This window comes from Hippoglossus stenolepis, chromosome 10, assembly GCF_022539355.2.
Source record: "Hippoglossus stenolepis isolate QCI-W04-F060 chromosome 10, HSTE1.2, whole genome shotgun sequence".
NCBI classification, from domain to species: domain Eukaryota; kingdom Metazoa; phylum Chordata; class Actinopteri; order Pleuronectiformes; family Pleuronectidae; genus Hippoglossus; species Hippoglossus stenolepis.
The window spans coordinates 18,644,528-18,664,591 of NC_061492.1; the positions used below are offsets into that span (position 1 = coordinate 18,644,528).

The following is a 20,064-nucleotide window of genomic DNA, read 5'->3' on the forward strand; positions in this document are numbered from 1 at the left end:
TTGAAAGAAGTGTTTTTCTTCAGCTTTTAAAAACCTGCTGCTACAGAAGAGTATTCTTTTCCCTTGAGAAAAAGAAATCTGAATTAACGAGAGTTCAAATTCCTGAGGTGTCTGCGAAAAGCCGACAAACTTGAACAATGCCATCTACAGCTCTAGAAAAAATTAAGAGACAGCTGTAAGATTGTTTATACTGTTTATAGTTACATGGTCAAATAAAGTAAATTTGTTCTTTTCTTCAAACTACTGACCAATTCTCCCAAAATTGTTAATTCAGAAAAGTTTTTCTTCCCCTAGTGAATGCACTCGCAAACTAGTTTGTTAAATATCTTGAGGAGTTGGACAGTCCAGTTGCCTTTGCTCCTGTGTACATAGGCACCATGACTTGCTTTTGTTGCCTTGTCCAGTTCCTGATGTGCACATGTACATCTCCTGTAGAGAGCATGACCTGGACCTCTGAGAATCGAGGCACAAAAACATGTTTGTGAGCACAGAACATTTTAACAACTAGGCAGTAGCACAGGCAGCTGCAAGAGAGGAAGTCAAAAAACATCTGCAAGCAGCCTCCGGAGGGCGCCGGTGCTCTCAGATTTGAATTCTGCTGGTGTGAATCGACTTGGGTCCCTAATAAAATGCTCAGACGGTAATCATACACAGTAAAGCTACAAAACCCACAAGGGAACAGCAATAACTGTAGTGACCATGTTTACTGTTTATATACAGTATGTATGTTTGCAGCTGGGGATGCAACAACCCAGGACCTGAAGTTTTTTTCATTCACTGATTTCATCTGTTTTATAGTCGTTCAGAGGAAAGCACAGTGTCCAAGAGCCATCGCTATGAGTCATCGCCCTCGTTGATGACCTGGACTACAGTCTTTCCTCGGGCGTGACCCTTCTCCATCTTCTCCAGGGCCTGGGGCACCTGGGAAAATCTGAACGTCTCCTCCACCACAGGTCGGATCTGAGAAAGAGAGAGGGGGGGGGAATGCTGAGTTGACAGGTTTTTATTTTCAATATCTTCAGAGGATGTAAATTAGCTGAAGGCTTTTATAGCAGAATGTGAATATACCATCAGGCCAAATTCTCCACAGTGAGCGGAAATTTGAGTTAAAGGGGACATAGCATGCCCATTTTACCACAAGTTGATATGGTTCCTTGGGGTCTTAATGAAATGTCTGTAACATACTTTGGTCAAAATACCACAAGGATCATTTAAAACAGCACCCTTTTTACCCTGTATAAAACAGCCCTCCACAGAGTGACCTGTTTTGACTGCCTGTTCCTTTAAATGCTAATGAGCCAGCTCCCCCCTCCCCCCTCTCCCCCCATGATTTTAAACGATATAAATTACATATTTTATATGATATAAATTATCATAGTTTTAATTTTCCCAATCACATAATTAAATGTCCCCCTCTGCCCATCCACTACAAGCACACAAGCAGACAGACAGAGAGAGAAAGAGAGGGGTGGGGGGGGCTATGAAGACCATCATTTACCCCCGAACCCCGACATTCAACGGGTACAACAACAAGCGGAGAAAGCAGAATCGCATATACAGTCTATGGGGCTGACCAGCGCGGAGAAATGCTCGTCCCGTGTGAACAGCCAGGCGGCTGCGTGCTGGAGAACGGCGCTGCGCTGCCTCGCAGCGGCGCTTCCGTGTCCGGTGTAAACCCGGCGTAACGAGTGGGGGGGCTGTGTGTGTGTGTGTGCAGGTGTTACAGTAGTGCTGAACACTGCGGAAGTCTTCCACACTGCTGGCTGTGTCGAAGACTTCCAGTGCCTTGTTACGACACAAAACCCAGGAAGCTCAATCGAGTCGCTCAAGCATGACGTTTCTGACTTAGAGGAACCATAACAAAACGCGCAAGTGTTTTTTCCCCAGAGTTTTTGGGTTGTAGACATGCCAGATACCCACATTAACCTGTAGAAGCACTAACAAAGTGGAATTTGCATGCTATGTCCCCTTTAACAGACTAAAGTCAATTCTGATTTCACCAACTTTTTTCTAGGTGATGTTCTATATCTCAAACAAAGAAGAGCATGTTCAGATAAGGAGGGAGTCGTCTGCATAGAGATTAAGAAAAAGTGAACTCACTGAACTGCGTCATATTTCATAGTGTAAAAGTAAAATTTAATTTGGTGAGATGTAAAATACATTCATAATGTGACACATAGTTCTGGTGCTTTCGTGATTCCTTTTATGCAATTCACAGTCAATCATTTCTAATAATCACACATTTTAAATTCTGCTGTTTTAAATTCATCAGCAGTCAATCGGCAGTTAGAGAATAAACCCAGTACCTGTCCTGCATCCACCATTTCCCTAATTTCATCCAGTGCAGGGCCACTTGGTGCAAAGAATCCCCAACGGTAGTGAACTCCTTTAACGAGGTGCTGCGAGAACATGTAAAAACAGAAAAAGCAGGGAATTAAAAAATCCCGAATTACAATGTTTTTCACTGCAGGAACTTTCATTTTGATGATGTTAACTTGACAGTGTATGATCGGGTCTGACAAACAGTCTCAGTCACATCGCTAAACAAGAAATCATGCTACAGCCTTATTTCATATGACCAGTGGCTTCTTACCAGCAAATGTTAGAAACCTCTACACAGATATTCTCATGTAACTGACTCTTCTCTCCAATTCACATCTTCCAGGATGCACACAGACACTAAGTGTGCTCTCTACAGCTGCTGTACATAAAATTATATTCGTCAGCAGAGACATTCAAACAGTCCCATGTGTGTCAGGTGCATGAGGGTGGAGACACACGCCCTTTTCCTTTAAGCCTTTAACAGCTGGGTCGGATTCATTGCAGCTCCCCAACTCCCAGAAAAAGGGACTTGACTCAGTCTTTTGTTACGTTTGACCTTTTGTGTGTGCGTGTGCGTGTGCGTGTGCGTGTGTGTGTGTGTGTGGGGATTACAAAGGAGTTACCTTACATGTTTCCTTCAGGCCTATGTAGAAATGAGGACAGTGCGATAACCGAGCCACCTGTGGGCGCTCTAGTTTTTCTTTTACTAACCGTACAGTGTGTTTTTGTGAGCAGACATGACGTGGTGGTACATGAAGGTGCACAGCAATTTTTTGGCTTCCTGTTTGGTAAACCCACAGAACCTCTCCTAATCTTTTTTACTCAAAGATGTCATCATTCTGCTGCTCCTCTATTGTCTTGAGAGAATCTCCAACCAATAGCTTGTCACTTCTGCCAGAAAACCCCAGTTATCAACACTGAAACAATGGAGCGACAGGAAATAGACACCTCCGCTGCATCAGTCTGAATGATCTCTCTCATTGTGGTTCTCATTGGATGGTGTGTGACCTTGTTTAAAAAACAAATAAATCAGCTAAGCCCTTCACACGTCAATTCAGGGAGTTGCAATGAATTTGAGCAGGAGGTATGTGGGCCACATGGCTGCTGATGCCATTTGCATGGAAACAGGAAACAGAATGAACAGTTCTATGGCGCCGCTAAGGCCTCACAGTACATGACACACTATCCTCTCTGGTTCCACTTTGTGAGGAGGACAGGGAGAACGGGTTAAGGGCTGGAAGAAGAGGGAGGAGAGACTGGAAGGTTTCTATACTGAAAGGGAAGTGGAGAAATGGAGCGCCCACACAGGAGTAAAACTCCGTGCAGGCAGAGTTAGAGAAGAAGTGTCTCTGGGACTGTCTCCTTTTAATCCTCCCACTCTTATTTGTTAAGAGTTCATGAGGAATTTAAATCCAGCCATACTTCGGCAATCCAACTTGCAGGGTTTACGATAATTCACATGATCAGTGACATTAGTCCACAGCAACAACAAATTTTATAATTTGAGAGGTTTGGTCGAAGACTAGAACATCTCAATGTGTGTGTATGATGTGTCTGCGATGGTGGTAACATATCCATGTTTGAAGAACATGTGTAAAACACATACAGTGCCCTGCCCTGACTGACAATGAGAAAAACACAGAATAATGCCACCCTTGTGTTTTAACATTATAATGTGATAAAAAATGTTAGTAAATTATTCTTACAACAATGTAGAGTGATCTACTTAATAAAAATGCCAAAAATATGCCACTGACATAACCCTTCATTATTATTTAAATGTGAAGCAGACATGTGTCAGCATTCATCGGTCTCTCTCTCTCTCTGTTAAGCAATTTTGTTTATTATTTGGCCAATTAGCTGTTGATGTTGGGCGTGTGCAGTGTGTTTATCAGCTTTAATAGCTGATAACAGCTGCTGGTGAAAACAAGGCTGATAAAGTGGAGTTGCAGAAAATCTAAACAATGAGCTTAAAGATACTTAAAACCCTGAGCAGAACTAAGGAAGAGGTCGGAGTCGGATGATAACTTGATCTTGACTAGAAATACTTTTTATGTTACTTTTGATTCACTTTGAATATAAAATAATGACTGAGCAGCTTTAAAAAGCATTAGCTGTGGCTATTTAAACAAAACAATTATGTGTTTTGGCTGTTATTGGCTGAATACGAGCCAGCTTTATGAGCAAAGTTCAGTGGAAGAAGTTTTCCTCAGTACTTCCGGCACACTTTGTTTCAGGTGGAAATGTAAGAAGACAGTTTCCTTGCTACTTTGAAAATGTACAGAGCTGTCCTTAAGATCTTCTGTATGATTATATGTTGGTATTATTGGTATTATACAGCTATAATGGCAATTATTATAATCCTACAGGACCTTGATTAAAAAAGGAGACATGTTTGGCTTGAGGTGAAACAAGCAAGAAGGAAGCAGAGTTGTTCACTTTTCTTCTCACCACTGTAAACCACAATGAGACATATTCTAGTCAGTTTACCTCGACGATTTTGTGGTTAAGACTTAGGTGGAAAAAAGTATTGATGGTAATGCACAGCTGTGGCACACACACACACACACACACACACACACACACACACACACACACACACACACACACACACACACACACACACACACACACACACACACACACACACACACACACACACACACACCACAGATGCACTGCAAGCTCTGCTCCCCTTGGCTGTTCACCACAGTCAACACAGCGATGGCATGACAGGATACAACTAGCAGGCGTGGGTGTGTGTGTGTATGTGTATGTGTGTGTATGTGTATGTGTATGTGTGAGTGTGAGTGAGTGAGTGAGTGAGTGAGTGAGTGAGTGAGTGAGTGAGTGAGAGAGAGAGAGAGAGATAATGGATAATATTATATATTGTCCTGACCTGTACCTGAATGAATGAAGAAAGATGTGTATGACGTAGCATGTTCACACTACAAACACGCTGTAACCATAGCAACTGGAAAGATATAATTGTATCTTTCCCCTCACTTAAGAAAGACAATGACTGGGGGCTTTTTTACACACAGTTCACCTCGGTGCAGGTATTCTGACCGGAGTCAGGCAGGTTAACTGAGCAGCATAAAGAGGAAATCCGAGAAGCACGTTCATCATTTCAACTCCAGCTCTGGACTTAATGGTGAGTATTTCATTCAACGTTAAACATGTACAGTAATGAACCAAACTGCCTCGGTGTTTTCCTGCCATGGATACCTTGAGGGCCTTGGTGGCCACGGTAGCAGCAGTCTGCATCATGCCATCAGCAATGCCCAGCAAGTCGGTGTTCTGGAGGAACGGTGTCACAAGTGTGACATACTTGGCGCCGCTCCAGGGCTTAAGCAGATCCAACGCCCAACGCTCCGTGTCCCCACCGACATTATCCAGGATCAGGTTGAATCTGGAGGTGAAGAGGGGGAGAGGGGGATGGTGAAAACAACAGACGACACAAGCGAAGATACGCAAGTGTGGCGTGATCATGAATTAAAGTAAACGAGGAGAAGATGTAGGTGAGGAACGATGAGGACACTTGAACAGACCTGAAGAGAGAGAGGTACACTCTGAATGTGATTAAGTTCATTAGAAAATTAAAGGGCTCAGGTTTCCCACACTAATGAGCCTACTACAGCTTGGGAGACAGGGTTGCCGTGACAACAAGGGCAAGCTAGTATAGACACCAACTCCAATTAAATACCAACATGAATGAAAAACCCCTGTAGACGTGTTTGTGTGTGATTCTCTCACTTCTCCAGTGCACTGAGCGGCACCTCGACAGGTCCAGCTGTGTAGTCCACCACGTGGTCCGCCCCCAGCCCCCTTACAAGGCGCTCGGCATCCTGGGAGCAGGTAACAGTCACATGGGCCCCCCACGCCTTCAGCATCTGGACACACAGCGATAGTCCTGTCATCCAATATGAGCATATTAATGACATTTGTGTAATTTATGTTGTAAGAAGACGGCACATGTACAGTATATCTGGGTTAGTGTAGGCGGCTGAATGTGATTACATCTGTGTAATGTGAGCAGTTTTACTCAGGTCACAGAGAGGTGACCTGAATGTTAGTTTTATGTCATGATCAGTGTTCTTGCTTTGTACCTCCACCAAGGAGAACATATTTTCATTTGTTTCTTTGTCCAAATTTTGGTGCGGATTTGGATCAGAGGGCAGATAAAGGAGATTTTTTTGGCCATTTTTCTTGATTTCTCAGAGAGTGATTCATGGATCCTTCATCCATTGTCTGCCACTTATCCAAGCCCGGATCGCAGAGGTAGCTGGCTAAGTAGAGTATCCCAGACGTCCCTGTCCCTAGCCACACTTTCCACTAACTTCCTGGGGGATCCCGTGGTGTTCCCAGGTCAGATGGGATATGTGGTCCCTCCAGCGAGTTCTGGGTCTTCCCCGGGATCTCCTCCTCCTGCCTGGTAAACCTCCAGAACCACGTCAACTGTTCCTTTTCAACCTGAAGGACCAGCGGTTCTACTCCGAGCACACTCCAGATGTCTGAACTCATCACTCTATCTCTAAGCCGTTACATCACACTGAGCTCTTGACCATAGGTGAGTGTTAAAACATAGATCAACAGGTAAATCCAAAGCTTTGCCTTGTGGATCAGCTCCTTCTTCACCACAATGGTCCGGTACAACCCTCATTACTGCCGACGCCGCATGGATCAGGCATTTTAGGGGACTGATACTTGTGAGCGTGTATAATTTGGTGCAGATCCAAATAAAAATCCATATCTGGTTCATTGAAATGTAGTTTCATTAGGGGACTGTTTCGTGGGGGGAATGTGCTCTCTGAGTGTCCTTCTAGTTTTCATACTGCTCTCACTGAGTATTGGTGAACATATTCATTTTCGTATGTAAAGCGGGTCACTTTAGCCTGATGCACCTACAAAAACATCCCATAATAATAACGTAAATGCTGCTTGGCCTTCATCATCCACCTCTTCATCCATACCTGTATAGCGAAGGTTCCCACGCCCCCAGATCCTCCGAGGATCAAAATCCTGTGGGTTAGAGGAGAAGCAGACGTGTTGAATAAAAAACTGTGTCAACAGTGTTTTTCAAATTATGGATGCACAGACTCTCCCTCATTAGGATTCATGTCAGATGTAGTAGCATGTCAGGTCCGTGGTGGTGTGAGGGAGTGTTTGAGCTGCTGCCAGAGAAGCAGAGAACATCACCCGGAGGCTCATTACAGAGAGGGCCAACAAGGGCTAAGCTGAGACGGAGCGATGAGTGAAATAATCGACTAGATCAAAGACAAGGAGCCTCTCTGGGGTGGAGAGGGATTAACAACAAGTGGAGTGTGTGTGTGTGTGTGTGTGTGTGTGTGTGTGTGTGTGTGTGTGTGTGTGTGTGTGTGTGTGTGTGTGTGTGTGTGTGTGTGTGTGTGTGTGTGTGTGTGTGTGTGGTGTGTGTGTGTGGTGTGTGTGTGTGTAGCAGTGTGTCAGCGTTTATCACTCACCGCTTCTTGGCACAGTTGTCCTTACTGAGACCACCGGTGTTGACCAGTGCTGACCAGGCGGTGGTTGCCACATATGGAATGGCTGCTGCCTCTGGGTGGCTCAGTGACTTTGGTTTGTGGGACACCTGCGCACAACACACATTTATAAGAATGGCATTTATCATAAGATCAGCACCTTTCCAAAATAACCCCTGCGTCAGCTATAGCTCATCTTGACGTACTTAATAAGTTGTTGGGCAGCTTGCAGGTCAGGTCTTTTAATTTTAGAAAGAAAAAACAAGCGTGTCACTGAGACAAGCCACAATCTACAAGGAAGAAACTGAAAACATTGAACTGATCATTTCCACAAAGACACGAGCAAAACTATGACACTTACTGGAAAATTCACAGGAAAAGTAACAAGTGTTTTTAATACCTTCTACTAAACATACCTGCCAGTACAATAATTTATCTGAATGTGATCTTTTTAGGAGTATTTATAGTCATTTTTTGTAGGAATATATATATGTTTATAGAAAATTGTATATTTCTGGGAATTTGTATTGGAATTTTAATATATTTATAGGGATTTTTCTTTTTGTGAATTCCCTTTTTGTCTATGTGTCAATGCACATCTGCACTGCTGAAAACAATCTAATACTCTATACAATGACAATAAATGGCATCCATCCATCCATCCATCCACCCAGTATGAGTCCATGATCAGAACAATACCTCGTTGGCACTTAGCACCACAAACTCCGCCAAGCTGCCCTGTTTCCATGGTGGGATCGCTGCCCAAACCTGGAGGCGACACACAACAACACAAAACTCATTTACCAAACATATAATGATGATGAGATAAAGTAATATATTCAACTCTCTTCATCACAGTATGAGTCACTCATTGGCCAGCAAACATGTGGTTAGAAAAGCACAAAACGATGACAGGAAGTGCTAAAACTGGTCTATTTAAAACCCCAGTTTGCCTTCACACTAAAAGTGTGACTGTACATCATGGTCTTTTAAAAATATGATTAATTTAAATCATATCTGAGATGGAAACTTGTTGTAAAACACTGAAATAAAAGTGACTGAATAGGTGAATAATAATGATATTTATGTAAATAATTACAAAGGAACTGTGAGGTGACTGAGGAAAGCTGAGGAGGATTTATTATCAATGAATACAAATAATAACAAATAACAATAATAATAATAACTTTATGTGTATAGCACTTTCCAATAAAGTATCTGAGTGCTTTACAGAGTAAAATGAAACAGTGCCCACAGTCAAGATAAAAACAGAAAAACATGAAAAAAGGACAGAGTCATGATAAAAACAGCAGAACATATGGAAAAACAACATCTAAGATCAGTTAATCTGCTTATTGTTTGTTCATCATTATTATCTCATAATTAAATTATTTAAGCTCTTCACTTTGGTGCACTGATATTATCCAAGATCAGCTTCTGTTTCTCAGCCAAGTGAAGCTGTAACAAAACGCACTGTGACCAGGTCATAAGATGCACTGTAGTGATGATGATGCAGGATTTACTGGAGTCTGTAAATAATCTTCAGAATATTTTTTCACAAACTATAATCTGAAAGAATCATCTCAGAACCAATTCACATCCTTGACTGTTAAAATAAGTGGATCTTTTTTGTGTGTAAATCTTGTAGATGAACGTGTGATGGATGATTCTAATCTCACTTTATTTTATCTTGTTATCTTCCCTCAGTGAGTGGTAACTGAGGCTGCATCTTTGCGGTTTGCGTCACTGTACCTCGTCCCTTTCACTGAAGTACTTCACATCCAAGCCACACTCCATGATGACCCCCGACACCTCCCTCCCCAGGGTGAGAGGGAACTCGCTGCCCGACTGCTTGATATTCAGAGGGTCCCTCTTCATAGAGAGTGTAGCGGCACCATAGCCCCCTGAGAGGGAGAGAGTTAGTAATTAGAGCTTATACAGTACAGTTACAGATGAGAAAAGGGAAGGTGGTTATAGGAGATTATTTGCTGTAACAAAAAATTTTAAATAAAAATTGATTGATTAAAATTGGTAATTGATTAATTGTTTGATCGACATCAGTTGATCAAACAATTAATCGACAAGAGTGAAAAATAACAAGAGTGAAAAATAACCATTTATACTTGCTAAAGCTAGGTGTTGTTTTAAGTGAAATTTGGGAAACTACCTTTGGTCATTCAATTGAACAAAAATGGCCTCAATAGAATAGAATATAATAGAACACCATTTATTGTCATTGTATAAAAGAAAGCATTACAGTGAAATTAGAGGGGCTACTTCTGACAAAGAATTTATAAAATAAACAAGTCTAAACCTCGAATAAAGGCTTTTTTTGTTGTTTTCTAAGTACATTTAATTTCACATTGTAAACTTGTTCTAAGTTTTAGCTGAAAACACAAGGCTGCATTACCAACCAGGCAAGTGGGACTCAGACTACCAGGAGCCCCAATTGTTTCAGTTTCACAAAAAAAAAGAATTTGGGGTAATTTGATTAATCAAACAGTTTCTTCTTAAAGTGGATATTATTAACAAATGACCTAAAGACAGGTCCCACTGAATCAAAGATGAATAAAGGGGTTTATGACCTTTAGTTTGACATGAGATATGATTTTGAAACAATAAGGTTGTTTACATGTTCATTGTCTGAGCGTGGACATTTTTTTGTGCTTATTTCAAATCTCATTTTAACAGCATGATTGTGTGACATCAGAACTGTTTGGTGGCCAAATGTTGTGTAATATGCGAGAGCATGATGTGGGGGTTTCCCACACAACGTTTCGGATTTAAGTTGTCATATTCATGTTAGTCACTAATTGTTTGCACCAAAAATGAAATGAATGTAGGGACAAAATAACGCCCACGTGTGAAACTTGCATTTTCATGAAACAACCTCAAAAACTGTCACTGCTGTTGGCCCACTCTGTCCTCCCCCACACTCTTGCACTATTTCCTTGAAGAGCACAGTGTGGTGTAACGAGCCCTGGCTGTGTGGGAGAGGATGCTGAAGTCCTATGAACTATTTCAAATAAACTGAAAAGCGGCAGAAACATCAGTCTAACGGCCTCTGACTGAGTAGGAGTCAGAGGGAAAAAAGACTTTAATCAAGGTGCATGTTCGTTTCTAAACCTGGATATACAATCGGGGCTGGGAGATAAAACAATGTGAATAATTATCTCAATATACGTCAACCCTTCATCAATAGCAATATAACAGAAGTCTAATATATATCCATGTAATGCCAAGATAATATAACACATAACTGATCCACCTAAGATTTGTAAAAATGTTTTGCTTTTGTCACATGTCATAAGTGGATATTAAATCATGTGTTCACCTCAGCTGCAGGTGTAACCGTGACGTCACTCACCCCTCATGCTGACGTCCAGTGGGTTCAGTCCTGCCGCACACACTTTGACGATGACCTCGTTGGGGTAGTTGATGACGGGGAAACTGGCGTTTTTAGTGAACCGTAGAACATCATTGCCTCCATATTGGTCAATGACCCAGGCTGGCATGATGTTCCTGCGTGTGCTGGAGGTGGTGAGCGACCTGCTGAGCCTGGGAACAGCTGGTGATCTACCGAGACGACACAACCACCACCTGCACACGCAGTGTCCGACAGAAGCCATCTTTACACTCTTAAAGGTCTGGACACTGTCGAATAAATGGGTGCGACAGTAAATCAGCAACACACCACCGAACAGTGCAGCAAGCCGCTGAATTAAACTCTTATGAGTTCGTTATAAGCCACTTCTGCCTTCTGACTATAAACATTTTCTTCTAGTGCAAACAGGTCTTAATATTCCTTCACATAGCTGCAGTAATACGTCTATAACCATTTCAAAACAACGTCCTCTTCCGTAAAATGCTTCTTCCTCGACCGGCGCCTCGGTCACCGCTCAGCGTCTCCAGCCAATCAGAGCGCGCCTTACTCCACAGCTGTCCAATCAAAGCCAGCGCTGCTGGACGGTGACCGCCAAAACAAACATGGCGGCTTCCTGCTGTCACTTCTGCACGCTGACTGAAGGTTGTTGTTAAATTTGAGGCTTAACAGCAGAAACAGTGTCAACATGCTCAGCCTGACAATAAAGCAGGTTAGTAGAGTTGTTCTCTGAGCTCACTTCTCCATGTTTGTTGTTTGTGTTGGATTTCAGCTCAACACTGTATCTTTTACAACTAGCTTCGGTTTCATTATAGCTTTAGAATCTTATTACTGGACTACATACTTTCTTTATGGAAACTCTATTACTCAGTTAAATGCATATAGAACCAATACAGCTAACAAACTGTGTAATTATGAACTACAGTATGTCCATGTGTCGTTAGCCCTGAAATGATGCCTGTCTGTGCTGTAGTAACGAAACAATGACACAATTTCATTTCATTGTGGCGGAAGCATTGCAAAGACCTTTAATCTAAATACCAATGATACCGTTTAGTTTAAAAAAATAAAAATAAAACGTGTTAACAGACCAGCTTTAAAAAAGTAGTGTAGGTTTAGCCGTGATGCAGAATCTCACCATTCAATGTTGTATTTGTCATTATGACTCAACATGTAATTTTTTTATGTGATTGTGGAGGTGGGTGCAATACAATTGTCATCAGTAGCAACATAACAAAGTTCTATATATATATCCCACAGTGAGGAGGTTTAACACATAATTGATCTTCGTCAGATTTTAGATCAAATGTTTGTCCCTTTGTCTTTGTCATTATCTGTCATAAAGAAGAGTTTAAAACCACAACCTTCACTCAAAAATAAGACTTTAACCGAAAAAAGGACATTTATCATAATATTATCAATATCATTATCAATTGATATATACTTTGTTTTATCCCAGCCCTACTTCAGTGTTATAGTTGTCATTATGACTGATGTGTCAACATGTAGGCTGCATTTTAACGTCATCAGGGAGAATGTTGGGCAGTTAAATATGTATCAAGACATCATCATTTTAATCTCACTATTTTTGTAAAATCTTCACCTGTGAACGAATTCACAACTAACAGTCTAATAAATCCAGTGGAGTAAAAGTACAACAGAATAGTACTAAAATACAGCATCAGGCTTTTTTCACTGTTAAACATTTTGACAAAGGTGTAAATAATGAAACATATTGTTGGCTGAATTCTATTTATCTGCTTCAGTTTCGGGTTGTTATTATCGTGCAAGCTGGCTCTCTGTCACACTGCCATGGCTCTCTGTCACACTGCTATGGCATCTGGGACAATAGAATAGAATAGATATTATTATACCATTTAATTCAGGGCGAATATAGTAATAAGTACGGTATGTCCATCCATCCATAATCATTTCATTTCTGGATAAAACTTTATTTTTAAATAATATTTCATAATTATGTTAAGGTATTTTAGTGGTGCCTTTTGATATTATAGGGTTTCTTGAGAGAAATATTGACAGCAGCATTAAAACTGTGATGGCAGCAAATGATCTGCTCTTTTATGTGGGTGCCGGAGGGGAATATGTCAGCTTCCGAGGATTCTTATTGTATTAATAACATCTGTTCTTTTCTACTAGGGTTCTATGTCTGCTTTGAAAAATCCCTTTGGAGTAAATGAAGTTAGTCACATTCCACTTCTGGTGTTTCATTGCTCTCCAGGTGTCTTTGGCGCTCAGGGAGGGAAGGATCTCCCCGACAGAGCTGTGTAGAAGGTGTCTGAACCGCATCAAGAAAACTCAACATCTCAATGCTTACATCACCGTGACAGAGGAGCTGGCACTGAAGCAGGCTCAAGAAGCAGAAACCAGACTGCTGCAAGGTGCGGACACATGGGTGTTCATTTTATTCTGTCTTGAGTGGAGTCATAAGTGTTACAGTCTGAACTTGTCACCCATCAGGTGCCCCCAAAGGTCCTCTGGATGGAATCCCCTTTGCAGTCAAAGATAACTACTGCACAGAGAATATCAGGACCACATGTGCTTCCAGGATGCTCAGAGGTAAATTAATATGAGTTGCCCCATCTTATATTTACCAGCTAATGTAATCCAGTAATGATAACCTGCCTCTATTTTTGCTACAGACTACACTCCTCCATACACTGCTACAGTCGTCCAGAAGCTCATAGACCAAGGGGCTGTTCTGGTGGGGAAGACAAACATGGATGAGTTTGCAATGGGGTAAGGCCGTAGTTTTATTATTTTACTAACAGCTACTTACAAATCCCAGTATATGTTCTTTATTGCTTGAGAAAAGCTGTTACAGGCGTTAAAACCTGCAGAAAGAGACACTTATCTATATATTTATTTATCTCAAAGTTCAGGGAGTACCGACGGGGCTTGGGGTCCAGTGAGGAACCCTTGGAGCTACGCGGCTCCCTACAGAGAGCAGACAGGGGCGTCACCGGACTCTGACTGGGTCATAACTGGAGGAAGTTCAGGAGGAAGTGCTGCGGCTGTGGCCTCACTCTCCAGCTACCTGTGAGGGAACAGAACCATGTTCACTGGTTCGGCAAAACTGTTTAAAAAATATATAAACACAGACGTAAAGATTTGATTCAAAATAGTGTTTTCAATCGTAAATGAGGTGTTTTGGTGATTACTTCGCAGAGCTCTGGGTTCAGACACAGGTGGTTCTAATCGTCATCCTGGAGCATTTTGTGGCCTTGTGGCCCTAAAGCCGACCTACGGTCTGCTGTCCAGGCACGGTCTGATCCCTCTGGTCAACTCCATGGACGTCCCCGGCATTATGACACGCAGCGTCAGTGATGCAGCCGTTGTCCTAGGTAGGACAACTTTTCATCTGTGCAGCATCAGTGCACAGATATAAGCAGTCTATGCTTACTGACACCGTTCAAACCCTGGTATTAACACCAATCCTGAGTGATTCGATCACACGTGGTCAGCTGTAAGAGCAAATGTGTCCTGAATACATCCTTAGTTCTCATCACACAGACCACATTCAGATGTGTTCTGGGACACAGTCTTTTAACAATGTGAATGCCAATGTGTCCTGGGCCACATATGAAGGACCAGCTGATGTCATGCTACAGTTTCACAATGAATTGAAAGTATTTTTGTGCTTGATTTATCAAATAATCTATTTTATAATTTTTGTTCAAATAAGTTGAATCTTATATCATTATAGATCTTCATGCAGCTCACTGATTCTATTTATTATTGATTATTGATCAGCCCATTCAGACTGCTTGTTCCCTCTGGACCATCATTTGATCTTTGAGAACAGAAATGGCATACGTCTTCATGAGCATATAGAGCTGGGGACACATTCAGGATGCATTTTGATGTCAGTTGTTGGCCACTGGTAGCACTATAGAGCAATATTTTCATTGGTGAGTCATCATGTATATCCTGTCATCATGCTCCTGGTTTTGCAATAATCGAGCAGTTACACACCAATAGATACAGCAGTGTGCCACAAAGGCTAGCAGGCAAACATTAGTATTTTCATTGCACACTTGAAAATGTCAAAAAGGAAATTTGCAAATCTTTCATTCGGAAAACAAAATACATTTCACTATGTTTGTTTGATCTTAAAGATACACACTGATACAGACACTGAACATTACTTTTCTACACAGGGCACCTTTTATATCTGTCCGAGAATATGTGTCATGAATAAATCAGTATAGCTGCTCATATGAGATACAGTACTTTCTTTTAATAGTTGACCTTATCTGGGATTTTTTTTTGAAATGTTGCACAGGTATCCTCCAAGGCCTTGATATTAGAGACTCAACAACAATCCCTCCCCCATCATCCCTGGCCGAGCTGCCTGAAGACTTTGACGTGAAGAACATCTGTGTCGGTATCCCTAAAGTGAGTTGGGCTCTGGCGTGAAGCTTCGATCTCTTGTCTGTATTATCGCAGCATCACTGGCAACACATGCTCCTCACACATTCACAGTGGAGCAGTCAGAGGGAACTTAAATCCTCATTCTACCAGGGGGAAAAAATCCAGGAAGTAAAATACTGATTTAGATACACAGAGAAAGACCACATGAAAAACAAAAACAAAAAACTGTGGAAGAAAACATCTTTCACAGTATACATTTTTAATGAAAAAGAGCTGTTGATAGTATGAAATCCAGGGTTTTTTAACTGACGTATGTGTCACAAAGATAAATTCCTTGTACAGTATATTACAGTATGGTGTTTACAATTAAGAAGATTGAAACATTTTTAATTGCCGTTATGAACTCAGTTGCATAAAGCTCCTTGTCTTCCTTGTCAGGAGTACCACGCCCCGGGGCTGTCTGAGGAGACTGTAGCTCAGTGGAGTCGAGTTGCTGACATGTTTGAGAGAGCAGGGGCGAAGGTGGAGCAAGTCTCGCTCCCCCACACCCAGTACTCCATTGTGTGCTACCACGTCCTGTGCTGCGCGGAAGTGGCGTCTAACATGGCCCGTTTTGACGGCCTTGAATATGGTATGAAACCGGCCTCCAATATGGTCGATTTGTGGTGAGAAGCAATTTGCGGTGTGTCAAACATCACGAGTTAGATTACACCAAATCCTATGTGTTGGCAACATGTCACAAGATGGTGGTGAAGCTAATGTTATTGATTTCTGTCCCTCCTCTGTCAGGCCACCGTAGTGAGGTGAACAGCTCAACAGAGGCCATGTACGCGTCAACCCGACATGAGGGCTTCAACGACGTGGTGAGAGGGAGGATTCTTTCTGGGAACTACTTCCTGCTTAAACAGTGAGACAAACACACTGAACCCTCTCACACCATCGTTCTTCACTTACCTCTGACTGTATAGAGCCTAATAGAGATCACCCCCTTTTAAACAGCTCTCGTTCTGAAAGTAAATTTCCATTCACGTTTCAGAAAATCTGTTTTAAGCCTTCAACCAGGCCAACAGCTACCAGATGAATCCAGACCATAAAACATTTGATTCTGGGGGAAAAAAATATTGGAAAGGCAAAAGTGCAAGACTGTTAACAGAATTATTTTAAGAGTGAAGGAAATGCGCATCCCATAAACCATTGCGAATGATCCCTTTCCAATGACCTCCGGTGCTTCTTCTTGAATTTGACCTTGTTGTGGTGACTTTAGAAAGGGCAATCATGGTTAATCTGTGGTAAACATAATATAACGATCCAATCGTAGCCGATATGATTTTATCTTGAAGTAGTGGTAAACCTTTCCATGGTAACAGCGAGCACCACCAATCACAGACATTGCTATTACACCTGAGAATTGTGGGAAGTTTCTATAGCCGTCAGTGTGGGACTTCATCTCTTTGACCTTTTCTCTACCCTCAGATCTCTGTCATCATGAGACTCCACAACTAGAGTGGAGCACTTTTGGTTATTTAAGTTGTATTTCTTAATTTAGGGGGCATAAATATTGTGTGGTGATGCTGTAATATTTCAAAAACGTCCAGGATGAACTGATTGACACGATCAGTCTGATTTTTCCAGGAGCTACCAGCACTACTATGTAAAGGCCCAGAAAGTCCGCCGGCTGATAGCAGATGATTTCAAGCGTGTGTTCAGCTCAGGTGTTGACGTGCTGCTGACACCCACCACTCTGACCGATGCAGCCCGGTACTCGGACTTCACGCAGGAAGACAACCAAACACGCAGCACACAGGAAGATGTCTTCACCCAACCGGCCAACATAGCAGGTACTGAGACAAAACCAAAACTTAAGGCAGAACGTGAAGCATTGTTCATGCATTTGTAGAAAGTTTGGGAGGATTCATTCATTAACTTGTATTCTGTACGCAGGGATAAACATACACACAGTCACAAATGTAACTGAAAACATGTCCTCTAATAGGATTTAAGTATAATTACTACTTCTTTGCTGATCAAAGGCAGTTCTCTGAAGGCACCAATCGCAACATTCAACATTCAACCTCAACACTTCCTAATTTCAGCTCAGATTAAGGTGTAATCCAGTGTGTTTGCATTCAATTAAACCTTGTCCTGTCCAATCCTAACCTCTAACTAACCTTAACATCTTAATCATTGTCTTCCCATGAACGATCTTTCGTCTTCCGTCCCTCTTCTTTACCCCAGGTCTTCCCGCTGTGTCACTGCCAACCGCATTGTCAAGACGAGGGCTTCCCATTGGTTTGCAGCTCATCGGCCCCGCCGTCCAAGACATGAAGCTGCTCAGTGTCGCCCAATGGATCGAGCAAAGGGTTGGGTTTCCCTCCATCAGTGACCATGGAGACTCCAGCAAGAGCAGCATTGACACAAGAAGGACTGAAAGGGAACAAACTTCAGCTGCATAACTTTAACTGAGGACGCAAAGAACCAACTGTTGACCAAGTCACTAGGTACAGGCTCACCATGACCTAACAGTGTGACCGTTATGGACATTCTTTGCTTCTGCGATGTCTTTTTAGGACGTTTTCAGTAGGGTAATCTCCCTCGATCACATGCTACAGTAGCTTGAGGTTTTCTTGATGGAATTAAAATAATTACAGCACATGAAAACCTCATTATTGAACAATATACATCATATGTCAGGTGGAGGGATGTGGTGTTCAAATGCTGCTGTATCTGTTGTCTGAAGGTGCAACGGTTATATACTTTGATGGAGCGGTACTTATCAAAAGTGTGTATGTTTCATTGTATGTTGGTGATGTTATTACACCTGATCTCGGCTTTTATTGTCAAAAGTCTAAGAAAACAATTTTAAGCGAAATCGATTCTTTCAATTTTTTTGGTTTCATTCAGCTCCCTTCCTTATTTTCATCGACATGAACCTTGAGGAGATTACAACCACCTCAAGTGAAGATGCACGGTTCAGATTGGACTCTGTGACTTTTCAGGTTATCCATCCATCCAATTCTTGTGAACCATTATCTCAGAAATGCCGTGAGGGAATTTCTACAAAAGACCTTGTCCTCGATTTCCTCCTCAAACTCTTCCAAACAGTCAAAGTGATCCTGTTTAAGAATGTAATGAATAAGCGTCTTCTTCTTCAAAATAAAATGAAACAGAGGTGAACCAAAAACCTCAAAGTGTTGACATCCAACGCCATCAAAACAACACAACTAGCTCAATTTGCCTGAATTCATGTGATACAGTCTAAACATTTTGACTAGTCTTATTGGCCGAGCTTTACTGTACAAGTTGTATTCATCCTCTTACACACACATTCATACAGTGCTTCTAAATGCAGCACCTTTTCTATCACACACCATTCATACACTGTTTGAACAGCCATCAGAGGCAATAAGGGGTTCAAGGACACTTCAGAATTCAAACTGGAGGAGATGCCAGGTATCAAACTGCGACCATTTAATGGTATTTAACCTGTGCTGCATTTTCAGAAGATAAAGGCTCGTTTTAATTTACAAAGCAAAGAGAGCAACAAAGAGACAGATGGCCGATGGACACAGGTGTCCACTAGATGTGTCCACTGGAGGGCACAGTTCAACTGTGTTAGGGAAAACATGTTGCCTCCTTCCCTTTTTGACCTCTTGTCAGTCTCTATGTCACAAGTCTAGACTTTGACTCAAACTTCTCTCTCCAATCCAGTTTGACAAACTGTTCAGCCATTCAAGTTATATAAACGTAAAGACATATTTCCTCTGCAGGTTTAGTAAGTCTGAGAAGAAGGGAACAAAAGGCTGTTTCCACTGCGTTGAGATGAGTAACAACTTGCCATGACCAAACACCAGCCGACTCTTCAAACCATTTGGGCTCGACTAGATACTTTCCCTGACATACAGCATCAGTGTCGATCCACATTAAAAGGCTGGAGTCAACTCAAGTGAAATTTATCCAGTCAGCCAATTACAGTTCTGGAAACTGGCCTAAAGTAGTGCCCATTATAACCTGCTCTCAGCTGACTCCTGTACAACATAATCCTGACCACTTTCCCCTGCAGGAGGGAATCTATACTTGATCCTTGTACTTAATTAATCCCAATACAAGTTTTCTTTTTAAGTTCACAAGTGTAAAGTGTACTATATTATTTATTAAATCCAATGAGTTTAAATGAATGTCGTGCTGTTTTTTGCTCCCTGTATGCTAAAGCACAGACCTTCAAAATAGTTAGCATGTTATAAATGCTGACCATTTGTTGAGTTGATACTGAAGCAGCTTTATTTACATGACTTACTCACAAAACCATTAAATACTATTCACCTACGCTGCGTTTTTCTTGTTCCTGTAATACATACATTGCATTTCAATATAGTGGGTTGTCTTTAACAAAATTGCAGTAGTCATAACCTCCTTCTGTATTCTAGGTAAATTCTAGGTCAATCTAAGTAAATTATTTAAATATTAAATTAT

General features: G+C 41.7%; 2 protein-coding genes across 2 annotated transcripts; one reads left to right on the top strand and one right to left on the bottom strand.

The window, feature by feature from the left end:
- Positions 1-176: 176 nt before the first annotated feature.
- rtn4ip1 (reticulon 4 interacting protein 1) lies at positions 177-11,741 on the bottom strand. The gene is made up of 9 exons (XM_035167552.2): positions 11,188-11,741; positions 9,573-9,724; positions 8,520-8,588; positions 7,806-7,930; positions 7,296-7,344; positions 6,079-6,215; positions 5,551-5,734; positions 2,307-2,399; positions 177-960 (listed from the first exon to the last, which is right to left on the bottom strand). Exons 1-9 carry the CDS (start codon positions 11,447-11,449, stop codon positions 835-837), a joined length of 1,197 nt encoding a protein of 398 aa, XP_035023443.1. The 5' UTR covers positions 11,450-11,741; the 3' UTR covers positions 177-834.
- A 19-nt stretch (positions 11,742-11,760) lies between these two features.
- On the top strand, positions 11,761-19,765 carry qrsl1 (glutaminyl-tRNA amidotransferase subunit QRSL1). Its single transcript, XM_035167551.2, has 11 exons — positions 11,761-11,914; positions 13,442-13,601; positions 13,681-13,779; positions 13,863-13,959; positions 14,098-14,259; positions 14,389-14,564; positions 15,506-15,618; positions 16,033-16,225; positions 16,384-16,501; positions 17,227-17,432; positions 17,830-19,765. The coding sequence occupies exons 1-11, from the start codon at positions 11,891-11,893 to the stop codon at positions 18,045-18,047; spliced, it is 1,566 nt and encodes a 521-aa protein (XP_035023442.2). The 5' UTR covers positions 11,761-11,890; the 3' UTR covers positions 18,048-19,765.
- Positions 19,766-20,064: the final 299 nt, after the last annotated feature.

Bases quoted from the DNA above. Each gene is read 5' to 3' on its own strand.
- qrsl1 (XM_035167551.2), top strand. From the start codon at position 11,891: ATGCTCAGCCTGACAATAAAGCAG. The intron at 14,565-15,505 runs GTAGGACAACTT...AATGTTGCACAG, and splicing joins TGATGCAGCCGTTGTCCTAG to GTATCCTCCAAGGCCTTGAT. The intron at 16,226-16,383 runs GTATGAAACCGG...CTCCTCTGTCAG, and splicing joins TTTTGACGGCCTTGAATATG to GCCACCGTAGTGAGGTGAAC.
- rtn4ip1 (XM_035167552.2), bottom strand. From the start codon at position 11,449: ATGGCTTCTGTCGGACACTGCGTGTGCAGGTGGTGGTTGTGTCGTCTC. The intron at 7,931-8,519 runs GTATTGTTCTGA...TGTTGTGCGCAG, and splicing joins TGGTGCTAAGTGCCAACGAG to GTGTCCCACAAACCAAAGTC. The intron at 5,735-6,078 runs GTGAGAGAATCA...CTTCACCTCCAG, and splicing joins CCGCTCAGTGCACTGGAGAA to ATTCAACCTGATCCTGGATA.